The 18,649-nt window shown below is 39.1% G+C and overlaps 1 protein-coding gene across 1 annotated transcript in view; it reads left to right on the forward strand.

The window, feature by feature from the left end:
* The window catches only part of LOC136424566 (neuronal acetylcholine receptor subunit alpha-10-like), a 28,547-nt gene extending 18,170 nt beyond the window's left edge, over positions 1-10,377 (forward strand). Inside the window, exons 4-8 of the mRNA XM_066413180.1 lie at positions 556-665; positions 1,677-1,875; positions 2,219-2,297; positions 2,907-3,161; positions 9,004-10,377. Of these exons, the coding sequence (XP_066269277.1) occupies positions 556-665; positions 1,677-1,875; positions 2,219-2,297; positions 2,907-3,161; positions 9,004-9,563 (1,203 nt within the window). The 3' untranslated portion in view covers positions 9,564-10,377. The remainder of the gene's footprint in view (positions 1-555; positions 666-1,676; positions 1,876-2,218; positions 2,298-2,906; positions 3,162-9,003) is intronic.
* The last annotated feature ends 8,272 nt before the right edge of the window (positions 10,378-18,649 follow it).

Below are 18,649 nucleotides of genomic sequence, written 5' to 3' on the forward strand. Positions count from 1 at the left end.
GCTCTGATCATGATTAAGTGATTTCACTGTAGACGGGGCATCTGAATATTCTAAGCAAATGAAATGACACAACATGCAGCCCAAACATGATGTAGAAACTGGTCTACATGGCTTTTGTGTAAATAAAAATCGTGGTTTGAATGTAAAATGAGAGTCTCATTAACCATCTGAAAAAAAAAAAAAACATACAGGTTTAAGTAAGTGACTGGATTTGAAATAAAGGAAACGTTTGATTATTAATTATGTCGATTTGAAAAAAAAAAAAAACATTTTGCAAATGCGACCTATAGGTTTCGTAACTAAAAGACACATTGAAAGAAGACTATGCTAATGATCTGTTCCACGAATTTTTGCTCTTCAGCCATCGTGACCCTCCTTTATTTTTCACACTGGTATGTTTCTCTTTTTTCATGAGGTAACGTATTGAAAATTTACTACAAACGTATACTAGAAATGTATATCGTATTTGCCATTGTGACATTTGTCCAGTCTACATAAAGATAATTGAATGATTGATCGATTGATTGGTTGATTGATTGATTTTTAAACTATTAGTACTGGAAGGATGACGACCTGAAATGGGACCCTGCTGATTATGACGGGATGACTTTCATCAACATCCCGTACTCGGCAGTCTGGGTTCCGGACATCGTGCTTACCAACAGGTGAACTTACCATTCAATTCTAACGCATCCCCTTGGTTTTCATGGATTCTGGTGATTTTACCCTGTTCTTCGCTCTTTCTACTTCGTATACACTCGATTTTAGCAATATTTCATTACTTGGTGTTCCATTTTATTACGGCATTTTACAAGTTTGGGGTGTTGAAGATAAGCCTATTCTATATAATCTTTTGTCTTATGACATTCCAGATTTGTTGTTATTTGGACCTTATCGGTGACCACGTATATAACATATATGTACCACCAATGGGCATGTTCCGTCATGGCTGTATAGTGTGGCCAAAACGAAACGTGGAAAAAACTGTAATTGAAACTAGATATTCAGCAAGATGTATTTGGTTCAATTGATTGTTTGATTTTATATGAAGTTGTCTTCCTCGCTTAGCTAATGCGAACTCGATTTTCTATGTAGTTGTTAAAGCTTTATAACATTTATATTGTCTATCAGTCTCTGCCTGTGAACTCTAAAACCCCCAACCCCATCGGAACTTCCCACGTAACGTTGTTTGCTGTCGGCGTTATCAAATACTGCGGCTTTCTTTTGCAATATCAGAGTTAACTCCAAGGATTCTGAAATAGTAACTTGTGTGGGAAGATTTGACAGGGATTATGGTTTTTGGAACTGTTTGATGTTTCACTTTTATGTAGAAGGCTTCTTGTACCAAAATTAGATTTTGTTTCTATTGAATTATTTGCTTTTCATTTATCGTTAGAGAATCATGTTACCTTTCAAGAGTCTCCTGGGAGACAACGTGGATTTGTGGTTCAACGACCCTGTTTAATATGTTATCTTACGTATAATTGTATACACTATACTCCAGGCATAACTTGAGTGTTGCAGAGTCTAAAAATTGCATATCCTAAGTGTAAAAGTGAAGTTTGAAGTAATCAGATCCTGTCTTATGGACGTTTTTGGTGGTCCTTGTTGTTTGTTGGTTCTAAATCATTTTTCCCCTTTTTATGTGTTTTTTTGTGTGTGTGGTGTTTTCATAGTGCTGGCAAGAATCATGACCAGCCGGAAACAAATGTCATCGTCAGCCATGACGGACAGGTCACGTGGCTGGTGACCCGGATGTACAAGAGTTCGTGCCACATCAACACGTATTACTTCCCGTTCGACGAACAGAACTGCACTTTGACCTTTGCGTCATGGACGTACAGTGGAAACGAGATCAACTTAACGCACGAAGAGGTCTGTGTTTTGATTACAGCTTCAGCTATAGCCGTAAAAAACAATAAGTCTTTTGTATCAATACTTATTTCAAAGCAAGTTTCTTTAACTGTTTCCTTAAATGCGATTTTTTTCTAAATAAATGCACCACAGCAAATACGACAGACGTATCAAAACTGATGATATTTATCATATGTATCATCCTTTATACATTTCACTCTCAATAAGTCATATAATAAATTCATATTTGTCATTGTTGCCACATTTTTCATTGCCACATTTTCAATTGTTGCAGCTTTATATTCTTACTTTAGGCTTCTAGATTTCAGAATAACATGGGCTTTTCATGTTTTCATTAATATAGGTTCCGCCCAGTAAGTCTTACTATGTGGACAATGACGAGTGGAAACTGGTGGAGATTCACGTGGAGAAACATGATCAAGGTATGAGCTCGCAGTGCTAAGAACTTAAGGCAATTGGGATTTCTGTACTTAAGAGCCAAAAGCTGGCAAACATTGTTTTATTAAAATATACTTAATTGAAAGTAATCTCCTTTGGATAGTGGTAAAGTCCAAAGACCCGTATTGTCAGGTAAGAATATTACACTGAAAACAAACAGACATGTTGGCCTTTTATTTTCTTCAATGAAAACTTTAACGTAAAATTTCCAGCGCGGAGTCTATATGGTGCAAGAGATATACCAGGGGACCAAATGATGCACGGTCAAGAACTGAATAGGTGTATTAGTCTTAATATGTACTTGAAACATTGTAATTGATGTCAGCCTGTCAGTGTCAAAACCTCAATTCCATATGTATTGTATTTGTTTGTTTGTCAGCAGGGCTAGCCCTTTGTAATAGCCAAAGGCTAGTTGAGCAGCCCTGGCTGTGTGTCCTGAACAGCCTAACAAATGGATATATAAAAAATGAGCACAGATGTCTACTCTTATGTATAGTTCCACGTTAGCATCTGAATTGATAGATAACTATATGAATCATTGCAGCATTTCTTTATCTCTTTTTTGGTTTGAATTATCCTTTTATCCCTTCCAGTGTACGAGTGTTGTCCAGAACACTACCCGGAAGTGACGTATGTAATCCAGATCCAGAGACGGTCCCTGTTCTACGTCACCAACCTGCTGGCCCCCTGCGCCCTGCTGTCAGTCCTGGCCATCTTCGGGTTCTACCTGCCGTCCGACTCCGGGGAACGAGTCGGGCTGGGGATCACCATCCTGCTCTCGTACTCAGTGTTCCTGCTGATGGTGTCGGAGTGGATGCCGCCTACGTCACGGACTGTGCCACTCATTGGTAGGGTTATTTGTTTTCTAAAACGTGATAATGATGTTCAGTTTTGAACACAATTACACCTGTGTTGGTAGAGACCATTTTGTTAAAATACAAGTTTCATTGATGTAACGTTATTTATTCGATTTATTCAGTATCGAAGTTAAACTTAGTTAATACAAAGATTCGGACTTACCCAAATTTTCGACTGATCACTCAAGGCATTATCAAATAATGAGCCATCGACTTAAACTTTGTTGACTAACTTTGATACCTACCAACACGGAAGCAATTTCAAGTGACGTATTCTATCATGGATAATCAAAACATTCGTAAAGAGTATCTTATTTTTGTGCCGGATCAAACTTTTAAAGAAGTTCTAGTCTTGATCTACTTGAAATAACGCATATTGACATCGGTAGCAGAGTCAGTATGTCTCGCAAGGTTTACGTTGAATGCAAACTGACAGGCCACCATTTTGACCAATCCGTGTAGCCCCCGCATTGACGTACAGGAACTGCACTGTCCCCCTTAATCTGGCCATAATTTGTTTTTAAGTAGTCATTACAGCTACTCTCCAAGCAGAGCATGGGTTTCGGCTGGTTTTTGACGTGTTTTTAGGCGTTTTTGTCGGGCTTTCTACTTTGTCATCTTTTTTTTTGTCTAGCCAACCCCAAAAAAAGATGACAAAGCAGAAAGCCCGACAAAAACGCCTTAAAACACGTCAAAAAACAGCCGAAATCCATGCTCTGCTTGGAGAGTACATTACAGCAGCATTCACGCTAAATCGAATCCACCTGGCTGGATCAGAGCTTAGATGAAGAAAAGATTGTAAAAACTAAGCTTAATCATCTCCGACTTTTTTACAGTCCATCCTATCCTAACAAATCTGCAAAGAGACCAAGTTTTATCTAGGGCAAGGTCCATGTTTCAATAACTGCTTCAATCATACATTTCTGTCAAGTTGTATTCACCCTTAGGTCATCATTAATTGTTTGCGTGGCCATAATTTGTTTTAAGCAGTCATCACACTAAATCACATCCACTTGGTTGGGTCAGAGCTAAGATGAAAAGATTGTACAAACTAAGCTTAATCATATCCGACTTATTACAGTCCATCCTATCCTAACAAATCTGCAAAGAGACCAAGTTTTATCTAGAGCATCCATGTTTCAATGACTGTTTCAATCATACAGTTCTGTCAAGTTGTATTCATCCTTAGGTAATCATTTATTGTTTGCATGGCCATAATTTGTTTTAAGCAGTCATCACATCAGCATTAACACTGAATCACATCCACTTGGTAGGATCAGAGCTAAGATGAAAAGATTGTTAAAATCAAGCTTAAAAATCTCCGACTTCGGACTGTCCATCCAAGCCATGCATTGTCACTTCTTACTGGAAATAATTGTCTCCCTGTGGACTACTGTTCCTTTAAGCGACCCAGTTCTGAGACCAAGTTTTATCTAGAGCAAGGGCACCTTTGTATAACTGCTATAATCATACAGTTCTGTCAAGTTGTATTCACCCTTAGGTAATCATTAATTGTTTGCGTGGCCATAATTTTTTTTAAAGCAGTCATTACATCAGCATCCGCACTAAATCAAATCCACCTGGTTGGATCAGAGCTTAGATGAAGAAAAGATTGTAAAAACTAAGCTTAATCATATCCGACTTATTACAGTCCATCCTATCCTAACAAATCTGCAAAGAGACCAAGTTTTATCTAGGGCAAGGTCCATGTTTCAACAACTGCTTCAATCATACATTTCTGTCAAGTTGCATTCACCCTTAGGTAATCATTAATTGTTTGCATGGCCTTAATTTGTTTTTAAGCAGTCATCACATCAGCATTAACACTAAATCACATCCACTTGGTAGGATCAGAGCTAATATGAAAAGATTGTTGAGATCAGGCTTAATCATCTTAGACGTCTGACTGTCCATCCAAGCCAAACAAACACGCATCATCACTTCTTACTGGAAATAATTATCTCCCTGTGAACTACTGTTCCTTTAAGCGACCCAGTTTTGAGACCAAGTTTTATCTAGAGCAAGGCCACCTTTGTATAACTGCTACAATCATACAGTTCTGTCAAGTTGTATTCATCCTTGAGTAACCATTAAATTTCTGCATTAGATCACTGGAGCAGTAAGTTCTCAGAACTATATTCCCTTCAGCGGATCGGGAATGAGAAAACACAGCCTCGTTTCAATCAACCTTAATCCCATCTGACTTGTTACGGCCGCGGTCCACCCGTCATATCGTACTAGAGTAAATTGCTTCTCAGTGGACCAGTCTTACGTATGATCAAAGCTACATGTACAATCGGTACCTCATCAGTGTGTTTTCCAACGTCTTGTGTAATGATGGGTCCGTCGTGGTACCCTGAACTATAGTTTTTATTTGAGTAACGCGATGTTGTAAGGATATTATTCAAATATTCTTGCATTTAATCTGAATTCGCTTGTATTCTGCTTTCTTTAAACTAGAGTTCCACGACCTCATATCTTCGCCAAATAATATGAATTGTACCGACAGATGCAAGTACCAAATTACCGCCATTTACCAATATGGCATTACATAGCCGTTTTTCTCAACGACCATTCAATTTAAGTCTTTATTTGCTTAAACAATATCCATCAATGTTCCCCTCTTTCTCAGTGGCTTGATATGCTACATGTCTGAAAGTCCTCTCATGGAATGTCAATGACAGTTAGACATCCAGGTAATAAGAATTTTTCTGATTTATCTATTCGGCTGTAGATAAGTACAGCCAGGGCTACCCAAAGGCTAAGGCTATTACGGGTTAGCCCTAGTAACTGAACAATATGCATACCTTGATACAAGCTTTCACAAAGACTAAAATACGACTTAAATGCATATAAACGCGCACAAACATAGAACTCGGCGGATTTAAAAAAAATTCATTAATCATGCAAATTAGGTCCTGTTTGGCATAATTATCATCTTACGTCAATCATCAGATTCACTTTTAAATCTAGCTATCTTCATACCAAACATAACAGATACATTAGTCCTTTCTTTTCAATCGCCCAGCTAGTATAAGCTAGCTGTTGACCTATATTCAGGACGCCAGCTGTTGACCTAGATTCTGGACGCCAGATGTGTACTATCACATGCCGCGTACTATGGTGCAGCAGTGCTATACATTTTCCTCAATGATTACGTAAAGTAGGTCATGATCTGCATAATGAGCATATCATTATGTTGATCATAACCTAAGGTACATATATACCAAATACAAGAATATTCCATCAATCACTGCTTGACTTATTCTCCTCAAAAGTTACAAACAAATAGGCCCACTGCAGTTTAAGGCAAGCTGCAAGGGGGCCCAAACTTACATCACTTACTCCCTACCCCAAGATCTATCTACCACTCAAAAATCATAACCATAGCACCTGCAAAAAATTTGACCACAAACTTTAAGCGGATTAATAAACTTTCCTCATTTATTATGCAAATTAGCTCCTGGTTTTCATAATATGAATTTGATTAGGTCAAACATTACCTAAGCTATTTACATGCCAAAAACCATGACGATCCGTCAACCCCTTCTTTAGTTATTCGCCTCCAAAGGTTTCAACAAAAACGCCAACTGTAGGTCCTCAAAATCCGCTAGGGGGCCCAAACTTACACCACTCATTCCCTGTTCCAGACTCTATGTATTACTGAAAAATCATGAGCCTGGCACCTCCAGAAAATTCAACCTCAAACTTTAAAACTCAGCTGCAGTACCTATAATATCCGCTAGGAGGCCCATTATCGAACTTGACCTTCCTCTTTGACACTACTACCTACCCACTAAATATCATGCACAGTCGGCAACAGCACCTTGAGTTATGCTGGCGACATACAAATCACACAAATACAAAGCCCGCTGCAGTACTGCAGGAAAGCGCCAGATGAATAATTTTCAAACTTGACCTTCGTTCCTACAACCGCTCCTGATCTACCAAAAATCATGAAGATCCATCAACGTTTCCGTCTCTTTTTTTGCCTACATACAAACACAAAAACACGCAAAGTCCGCTGCAGTACTGATAGAATACGCCAGGTGAACGGTTTTCGAACTTGGCCTTCCTTTGCACAACCACTACACACCTACCAAAAATTATAAAGATTCATTGAAGCTTTCTTGAGTTATGCTCCTGACATACATACAGACCCACCCAACAGATTTTTCACCCGAAAACATAATCTTCCCCGAGTACAAGTACTCGGCGAAGATAATTATGTAATATCCAGGCCTAAATACCATGAATAGACATTGCTGTCTTGCGTTCAGTCCACCCAGGCCTCCGATATGATATACCGTCATCTTGCTAGAATAAACTGCATTTCTATGGACTATTCTTACTTAAGTGTGAAACCATACCGAATTTAACTGATCTTTATTACGCACTCATAACAATAATATACCAATGAAATGAAATAGAAGAAGAGAAAATAGAATATTTGACTATATTTGACTATATTTTCTACCTTCTTGTTTAGTTGCAAGACCGTTGACGTACAGTGCACCATCATCATCACAATTGATAGGAGAGTCGCTTTTTAAGCCTTTGCGAGTTTTTATGAATTCTATTATTTATCATAAGATGTACAGTATTCTTCTTCTCTTCCGAAAATGATACCCCCCCCCCCATAGTAAGTTACGTAGAGCATGTTTAACAGTTTATGTGACTGTGGAATGTACGACATTTGTACTCAGCAGGGTTCGTATGGGTAGCCATGCATAGTCTCTTCCACATTTCCATCCTACTTATTAATAACATTAATCATGTTATAAGACCAGCATCTTAGATACATCAATAGATCAATGTATTAATTACTTTACCGTCCTATACATCCACATATCAATATTCTTGGCCCACTTGGGGATTTATTTAAAGCTAAGCAATGAATATCTAACACGATTTCCTTCCGTTTTACGTAACTTGCTATCCCCGCCGATGACGTAGCAAACTCGTTTATATGAAGTTCGTAGTTACGTAACTGCAAATGTTAATATTTGTTCTGACGCTCAATGCCATGCAGTTACATTAGACTGACAATGACTTACTTAATTTACCGCGTCGAAGCTCAATCTTCCGACACGTAATGTACCTAAATCCAATAAGACTAAATGGAATAAGGATGATATTTTCAAGGTCTCTGTAATGAAGAAAGGAAGAAGATCGATGTCTTCGATGATAATTTGATTACTCCACCTCGAACCTGACATGTTACTTCATCAAATGTAACTTGATAAAGAAGACAATACGCAACCTGAAGAGACGAATTTTATCTAGTGCTAGCTCTATCAATCAACAAATGCACCAAACAAATGCACCAATAAAATGTCATGTAATCTTATTTCAACCTCCAACACATTTAGTATCAACTGTATGCAACGTAATATATTCGAAGGCTTACCCAACGCTATAAGGGGTAGGTGTATGGAACCCTGACGTCCAGATGAGATGATGAATACAAATATATATGAAAAGCCCCCCTCTCACTGGACCCGCGGCACGCTGGCGGCGTATCTGCGTCTTAAACTGGATTTGCGTCGGCCTTGACTTTTTGATGAGAATATCATTCCAAACGTACGAGAATGACCAAAAAGACAACAATTCACACAAAGCTTAAAAATATTCGTTTTTTATCGATAAAATTGTTTGAGTGCTTCGTCAATTCGATGGGCCTCATCGACGCCATCAGTATGCCGCGGGTCCAGTGAGAGGGGGGCTTAAGGTTTTGCCCAAATGCATGAAAACAGATTTGTGTAAATTCTACTCTACCGATGGCCGTAAGCATACTTCAATAATGTATCTCTGTTCCTCTCTCCATATGCAGTGGTGTACTACACCGTGACGATGTTGCTGGTCGGCCTGTCCACCATCATGACCATCGCCGTGCTCAACATCCACCACTGTGCAGCCGACACCGCTGAAGTACCCGGATGGATCCGAACTCTCGTCCTCTTCTATCTCGCGAGACTTTGTCGCATGGACGTGCCCAAGGCGACGAACACGCGAGCGAACCGTGACCGCCAACAGGCGGAAAACCCAGTCTCCTATTTGAAATTTGATCCCCATCATCATAGACGTATCGAGATCGAATCTGTTGAAACAAAAGATGTCCCTAAAAGTGAAGATTGTCGAAAAGATTCAAAGAACGAAACGCCCGTAAACAATGGGCAACATGTGCATCTCCTGGATACTTTGCATACCATCCAAAGAGAGATTTGCATAATAAACGAGAGATTTCATCGTGCAGATTCGGAAAAGGCTTTGGCCGATGAGTGGAAAGTCGTTGCTAAGGTGATGGACCGGGTACTGATGATTCAGTTCACTGTGGCCACGGTTCTTACGTGTGTTTGTCTCTTTGCTCAAGTTCCCAACATTAACTGGTAAAATGTATATAGTATATTACCGTCTTGTTTTACATCTAATATTAGACATTTACTTTTGTTTTCTATTCCAACATTAAAGTAATAACATACAGCTTCATTGCGAGCTTACACTAGGCAGTACTTACTATTCAATCTCCGCAGTTTATCACACCCTTAGGCTAGTTGATGTATTCGAACAATGTACAGCTTAACCAGCGCCCTCGAAAATATGAATATTGATTAGGAATGATAAAAATTAACGATAGAATATAAAGAAGCTAGAGTCAGAGCGACAATATATTCTCGGTATGAAAATATAAAGGTCCAGTAGGTCTGATAGAAAATCATAGGGATAGTTTACATAGAGAAACTAAGAGACACATTTTCTCTTGGAACAGAAAATGATTTTTTACATACATGAATAGTTCAATGTTATTGCATTATAATCTAGTCAACGTAATAGAACAGAGAGATGTACTCGAGGAGAAAGAGAATAACATCCTTTATTCACGTAAGAATGATGCTTTCGATATTGTAATATATATGTACAGAGATGTCAGATGTATTTGTAAATAGTTCACGAAAACACGCACATATACGCTCACTATGTGTCTCTTTCAGCTTACGTACTAAGAGTTAAGGGCAGATGTGATAGAGAATTTTAAGTTTCTCAATGGAATCCTGTTCTATGTGCAAGTATATCCTGTGAATAGGTATACTCATTCGATGTGTGTACTGGTCTACAACCATCGTTAAAAAAAACATTCCTGATTTATTTTTACGTTACTCCTTGTAAAAATCATGTTTGATGTGTTTTAAAATAATATCACGATATAGCTGGCGAATCGACAAAGACAAACATATCTTTTTTGTCCGAACAGAAAGGTATTCTCTTGTAATACATGTTACACTCGAACAATTTTGTCTGTTTTGTTTCTGTACTCTTAAATGCCTATAGCCTTATGTAAGCAATGCAGTGACATTTCTGTCTGAAATCACTACAATGACGTCCTGAAAATTATGTAAGGACGTACCGCATTTAAGGAAGGTCCAGTTCACTTTAGCCCTCTAACGGATTCTGTGTTTACTGCATTGCTATGCAGGATAGCTCTTCTATATTTGCGTTGGCAGGTAACGTCTTGTAGTGGCTTAAGCCCCTGACATACAAAGCTGAACATGGTCTTCCTACATTTTCCATTTCACCAGTAATACGACCACCCAATACCGCTTACTTCAAACAGGGGCCCGGGAAGTGACGGAGCATGTCCGACCTTAAAAGGGTAACTAGGCCAATTTTCTGTGTTGCTACCGCAATATTTCCTTTCAGATGGATGTTGTGAACCTGTCATTAAATCTTTGAGATGCTGTCCTATCGATGATGTATGATGTCAAATCCGCAATATTTAGTTCCCCTGCGATTGTAGACAGAAAATAGGGTCTAGCATTACTCAGGACAGTTAACTGAGTTATGCTGGCGTATTTACATTGTAGACGCACGTAAGTAACATTTCTATACACGTAGATGGTATTGTTAGTATACTGTAACTGCATTTAAGTTCGCGTGGTTTTTATTTCGCGCTAGGGCGAAAATGGAGTGTTCACGTTGGTTTTGAGTATGCTGCAACGCTATAATTACATACTGCCATAGTATTGGACAAAAATGTTCGCCGTGTTTTGGAGTTCGCGGTGAAACAGTTGCCGTCAAAACCGCGAACATTTCTGGATCAACAGTAAATAAAATAGGCACTGTGTCAATCTAACTAAGATATATTCATCAAAAACATTTTCGTACTCTCAGAGGCAGATAATGAAGACAGATTGTAGGGGGTTCAATCGAAAGCTTTTTTTAAAGAAGACAGACCTGTCTACTTGTAGTATTAAGGGTAGGTGTATATATGTGGGCGAACCTGTCGGTAGTAAAAGAATTACATTTTTTTTCTTCCTTCACTGTAATATCGTTGGCAATATTAAAGCCGATAGAATATCAAAATTGTGGACGCCTTATGATATAGTTTTGTTGAAGGGATTACGAAGATGTTACAAAGGAAGGAAACATGTAATGCATGTAAAACTTTGAAAAAAGGGGCGCCCACACATTGTGGAAGAAGTGTATTATTTCAGCCACAATCAAAGACGAAGCCAGATCCAACCAAACTAGCTTTGATTAATCTACCATAGCAACTAGCTTCCGAAATTAATGTATTTACCGCAATGCCATCCAATGTTATTTTTGAAATTACCCTTTGGGTATTATATATTAGTTAGCCGTATAAATGTTATATGACGCTTTGCTCAAGGGTACGGATATGAATATCATCACCATAACAAATCTACGTTACCAACATCTCAAGGCAAAATATCAACCGGTAAGGAAATTGACCTTTTGATGATCCGCTTAGTCTTTTAGAACCTTATTCGCTGAATGGTAATTAGATATTCCCTATAGATCAGCCACCCTTGGGACGTATAGGACATCTTGATAATGCCATGTTAGGTAAGGTGCAGCATTTAGAACATGTTTTGCTCTGAACACATTGTGCAGCTTTTATCTTCAGGTCGCGTCAAGTGCAGCTTTACATAAGTCATACGGTGAAGCTTCGGCTGAAAATGTCATGTAGAGCAGGTTTTACACCCGTATCATTGACGTATTACATATGTCGATGAAGGGTTGGCATTCACGTAAAAAGACACAATGCAATGCATGCGCTTCATAAAGTACTGTGGGTGCCGTCTAAAACGTCTGATCGTTAACAAAGCGTATCCTGTTTTTTTTGCAACTTTTGTTGACTACAGTACATATTCTACTTTGATCTACGCTTCCCCCTATTCACGGCTCGCAGTTTCATAGGTAATACTCTCATGCCAAATTGTTGTAGATTACTAATAAAATGTGCGAGTATTAGCCTGTATGATTTAGAGCGGACAATCTTCACCATGGTATTTTTGAAAACCTTGTACAAAAGTGAATATTCAAAACATCTGAACATCTTAGAATCAGAATTAAAATCAGAGCTCAGAACTTATGCAGTGCCTTCAGTTAGACAGTCATTTTCATATATATAACGTGACATTCAATACAATGTGTCTAGGTCACTCTACTACGTACTTAAAGAAATAATTGAACAATTAAATGTTACTAGATCTCTAAACAGCCATGATTAAACATATCTATATTCATCCCGTCTGCCTTGTGTTTCAGAGACCAGGCCAGAAGTTATGTTTTAATTCTTCTGGCGTTCTGTTTCCGTTGATGGATTGAAAGCCAGGCTTACACAAACATTGTTCTCATTACCTACAATCCTGACCTCTGACACTCCATGCCCTGATGGAGGCTTCGCAAGTTTCAAGCATGCTTAGTTATATTTTACTGCCTTACATCACCTTAAGAAAAGGCCAAGGTCGGAATTACCGACCTTAACCGTTCAAAGGCTGATCGTAATCGTAAATTCAACACAAACTCTACAAATTGTATCCGTAAACTTGTAAATTGTTTGTTACAAACTCTAATTGTATCCGTGACCTGTCATCTTCATACATGACGGTTCATGCATTCACATACTTTTTCTGTAATAATGATGATTAAGAAAAAAAATTAAAAGATAAAGCTTTTCAAGCTTTAACATAATCTGGAATCATGTCGTACCGTTTCTTGTGTGTTTGTATCTTATACTGGCTCCACAAATAAAACATCATACATGTACAGACCCTGCCAACCAGTCATAACTCTGGTTAATCGAAATTCCATCCACGCAGTTGATGTTGTTGTGGCAGTGTTAATGAATGCAGATGCCTCCTTAACGACGCTTTACCCGTTATCTGGAACCAAACGAGCCTTATCTAACTGTTATCGCACGCCGCGGGATGTGCACACATTAGCTGTGACGGGTTCTGTTTTCCATCCATGGACGCTTCTTGACTGTCGAATCTTCGGTTCTTAATGCTGCAACGGCTTCGGCATGCTAAGGTGGTTGAACTTTGCGCCATATTTTACGACAAAATTGTTTTTTTAGTATCAAAACAACCACAGTTGCAGTTCGCTTCTTGCCTGTCGAATCTTCGGTTCTTAATGCTGTAACGACTTCGGCATGCTAAAGTGGTTGAACTTTGCACCATAATTTACGTCAAAATTACTTTTTGGTATCAAAACAACCACAGTTGCAGTTCGCTTCTTGCCTGTCGAATCTTCGGTTCTTACTGCTGTAACGACTTCGGCATGCTAAGGTGTTCCATAGTTTACGACAAAATTGCTTTTTAGTATCAAAACAACCACAGTTGCAGTTTGCTTCTTGCCTGTCGAATCTTCGGTTCTTAATGCTGTAACGACTTCGGCATGCTAAGGTGGTTGAACTTTGCACCATAATTATCGTCCAAATTGCTTTTAAGTATCACAATAACCACATTTGCAGCTACAGGCAACGTTCAGATGAGGGTATGATTGTTTAACCCATATTAATAGGTTCCGTATTGGATAAAAAAAGTACCTAAGTATAAAAGAAAGACGACGTGTCATGTATAAGAGCATAAGCCATCCTGAAGAAGCACAGAAGTCTGCTCAATATTCTGCAGGCGAACTCTTTCTTGACATACGTTGGTAATGGTCTTATTTTTCCATTAGGTAAGGCCATGTGGATTTGCTGATATGGATGACATCCACGCGCGCATACATTTGCGTCCATGCTGATGTTTGTTTAAAAAGCTGTGAAATAAGACAATCTATGCTGCAAAATGCAGAAAAATATTTTTTAGAAAATCGCTACTGATTATTGATGTCGTACAATGGCAAAGTGAATTAAAAAATAAAACCAGAAGCTTTCAAATGACACTTTGAACTGAACTGAATTGAAGTTTCCCATTTGATTAGTCTAGATACTGGCATACGGTGTATACTTGACAGCGCTCCACATGGGCTCCTAAACAATAACCAGGGAAACATTACTCACGGCACGTTTCGTGTAATCTTGAAGGTCATCAGATTTTCTAACTGCAATTTAATATCAGGGAGATGATATCAGGTATCATCTAGACCCCGTTGGTGCTGTGTTCAATCATAAAAAATGGGTAAATAGGTAAATAAATTGGTACATAGATTTGGCATTAGCAGAATCCACCATACGAGTGTATTTAGACACTTATTCACGGCAATCATAATGTAATCTAAAAGGTCATAAGATTATCTAACTGCAATTTGATATTAGGGAGATGATATCAGGTATCATCTAATATCCGTCGGTGCTGTGTTCTATCATAAATAAGCACTTTGCTGTCGGTTGATAGGTTTAACATTAGCAGAATCCGCCATACGAGTGCATTCAGACAGTGTAGGGTGCAATAAAGACCATCTGATGCGTTATCAGATTATCTAACTGCAATTTAATATCATGAAGATGATATCAGATATTATCTAGTATCCGTCGGTGCTGTGTTCTATCATAAATAAGCACTCTGCTGTCGGTTAATAGGTTTGGTATTAGCAAAATCCGCCATACGAGTGCATTGAGTCAGTGTACTGTGCAGTGAAGACCATCTGATGCGTTATCAGATTATCTAACGGCAACTTGATATTAGGGAGATGGTATCAGATATTATCTAGTATCCGTCGGTGCTGTGTTTTATCATAAAAACGCACTTTGCGGTTGGGTAATAGGTTTAACATTAGCAGAATCCGCCATACGAGTGCATCCAGACAGTGTAGGGTGCAATAAAGACCATACGATGCGTTGTCATATTCTCTAACTGCAATTTAATATCATGTAGATGATATCAGGTATCATCTAGACCCTGTCGGTGCTGTGTTCTATCATAAATAAGCACTTTGCTGTCGGTTGATAAGTTCGACATTTGCAAAATCCGCCATACGAGTGCAATAAAGATCATCCGATGCGTTGCCAGATTCTCTAACTGCTATTTAATATCATAGAGATGCTATCGGGTATTATCTATAATCTGTCGGTGCTGTGTTCTATCATAAATAAGCACTTTGCGGTTGGGTAATAGGTTTAACATTAACAGAAGCCACAATACGAGTGCATCTAGACAGTGTTCTGTGCAATAAAGACCGTCTGATGCGTTCAAGCAGCTGAGAGAGAAATTTGAGTCGAATTCTAAACGAATTATGACTCAATTTGATTGAGCTGTCTATAACGGTAGCAGACACACGGGAATTATTTCGAATGATTCGTGGGTCTAAATTGAGACACATGTCCGGTTAGGGGCCACTTACTTTAACGACCACGATGAATCATACACGCTGAAATGGCACAGTGCCTTTGATTTAACCGAAACTAATGATGGGAATTACTCGACCTGATTGAGCATAAATTTACTCCCTCTGAAAGATGGTGTCATCGGTCCGAATGAGACATCCGGCTGGCTGATTTTTTTTCCAGAAAATCTAGTATGGTTCGGTATGGAAGTTTATGTTTGTATTGCATTCTCGGTAAACCGCCTCATAGCGTAACACACCAGGTTTGTACTGAAGAGTAAAATCTGCATATACGGAAAGATTTATTTGATACACTCACACGAGAAGGGCCCCTACTCTTTGCGACAAATGTGATTGGATATTTTTGGACGTGCTCTAGGTGTAACTCTCCCCAAACATGGCACCTCCACCAACTTCCTATCCGAGGGACGCCTCTAACTGGAGCCATGTACTCATTTTCAGAGTGAAGTGTCCAGTAGATGCTGGTGCCCTTGGGAAAGGTCACAAGTGTCCAGTTGATGTTGTGCCCTTGGGAAAGGTCACAGGTGTCCAGTAGATGTTGTGCCCTTGGGAAAGGTCACAAGAGCCCAGTTGATGTTGTGTCATTGAGAAAGGTCACAAGGGCACAACGTCAACTGGACAATTTAGGGGACCCCGGATTCGAACAAAGGATCTCTGGGTTTTGGGCCAAACACCCTGACAGTGCGCCACCGCGACGGCACCTTGAAGTTGATAATGCACGATTGAAGTCGATAATTCGATCTCATTAATATACAGCATATCTTGTCAACTGCTAATTCCATTTCCATTGTTTTAATTCCATTGTAAACTAGATGAATCAATTTGGTCAAAAAGATTAAGTTAGCATTATATCCCTTAATTTTAATCTTTACTTGATTGAGACAGATGTATCAATCGATAGCTTTCTTGATTGCTCGTATGATTTCTAGAACATTAGTTTATGATGGTATAAACTAGTTTCATTAGATTAGTCAGCAGAAACTTAAGTCAACATATTCCTGAAGTTTAATGTCAGTTTGATTTAATGGAGAAAGATGTATCATTCAATTTTTTGCTTGATTGCTCGAATGATTTATTGAACATAAGTTTATCTTTCTGACCACCTTAGGAGCGAACATACTGGCGTTTGTGGTTTGATAGACCCTGTAATCCAAATATTAATAAAGTCATTGTTACGGTTGAGTGAAAGTTAATGAATTCGGTTATAGATTGGCAGGCGATCGAAGAATACAATATAGACCAAGACCTATCCATTCGCAATGAACCTGGACGCAGACGATGCCGACCCTGAAACGCATTTAACCTTTTACTAGAATCAATGTACAATGCAACATCATTGGGTCATGCTCCTGTTCAAAGTCACCTTGCGGTCGACAGTTCAAAATAGGAAGTTGTCCTTTCTATACTGTGAACTTTTTTCCCTTTTATGTTTGACTAGTGGACATCCATAAATTGTATGGTTATCGCAATTATACTATATCTTTAATTTCAAAGAAAGTATTAACGGTTCTTAGACGCAAATGTGCTAGATGTTGACACGTCGGCAACCAAATCCGTAGTGTGTGTTTGTTTTGTTGTTGCACACAGTTTGACAGATTAGCCGAATAGGCTCGGTGGGCGTCACACCACCGTCATGGTAGATATATCAATATCGTGTAAATCAAAGTGCTTTTCCCATGGGCACAACGTCGGGGCATGGTGGCGTATCGAACCCGGGACCTATTGAACCGAGACTCCGACGCTCTAACCATTTCGCCACACAGTTTTTCAAAATAATAGTTTGATTTAACTTCAGGCCGAAAACCGTTTATGGCATTATTTAAGGTGACTGTGTCTTTTCGGCCTTGTATCCCTGCATATGTTTTTAACGTTAGATAAGGCAATCAGACCCAGGGCTGCACATCGTGCGACGTAACCAAAAGAGAATTGATATTGAATCTGTTTCGATCACTGAAGAGCTAATCTACCACTGGTCGTGGCAAAGGGAACAGACGCAATGTACTGTATTCACCAAGCCCTTGTTTACAAATAAAATGAGTAGTGCACCACGGTTTAGCGTCCCGTACTAAAGACAGCCCCTTTACAAGTGACGTGAATGTGAGGTTATGCTTGGGTCACATTTCCCAGCTGGGGGCCGGCCGGGCAGTCTTTGGGAGCGTTAAGTATATAAAAGACAACGAAAGGCACTAAATTTACCAAACATTATCTAAGAGCATAGCTTGTGCATATTCATTGAGATACATTTTGATTTTGTGTTTCCGCAAACAGCCCGGCCGGGCCCCGGCTGGAAAATGCGACCCCAGCATAGGCATGGATTCGATCTCCCAACCTCTTAGTCAAAAGGCAGGGCCCCTAACCACTGGAATGCGCATGCCTAACAATGAAGACGCTTTGCACGGAGGAGTTTTGTGATCTACACATTTATTAAATGTGCTCAGGAAGATCACATAGTCTAAGACCTACCTACGCCTTCTCCTGTCTCTCTCTCTCTTTCTCTATAAGCAACACTTTCTCATAACAAACCATATCCTCTGTGTGAATAAATGAATAAATGCTGACGGGTTCCTTAAACGTGTGTTGCTGTCCGAGCTAAAACAACATACAGTTTGAAACTCTTTGCTTACTGTACATATTTATTACAGTGGATGTGTATGGATAGTTAATATGATTGGTAATTGGTTCCGCGTCTACTGTGATCTTAATAAATACCACCAAGCCATTGAAATTGTAATTGCCATCTACTGTAAATTTAGGACTTGAATCCAAATCCTCTTTTAGCTAATGGAATTAGGCGTTTGCGGTATATTCAGGCGTGTACCCGGGCACTTTATGTTTATCATGTTTTTTTTTTTCTTCTTATCGTTGAAACATTCGAAATTAGCTTT

Source organism: Branchiostoma lanceolatum, chromosome 18 (assembly GCF_035083965.1).
Source record: "Branchiostoma lanceolatum isolate klBraLanc5 chromosome 18, klBraLanc5.hap2, whole genome shotgun sequence".
NCBI classification, from domain to species: Eukaryota; Metazoa; Chordata; class Leptocardii; order Amphioxiformes; family Branchiostomatidae; genus Branchiostoma; species Branchiostoma lanceolatum.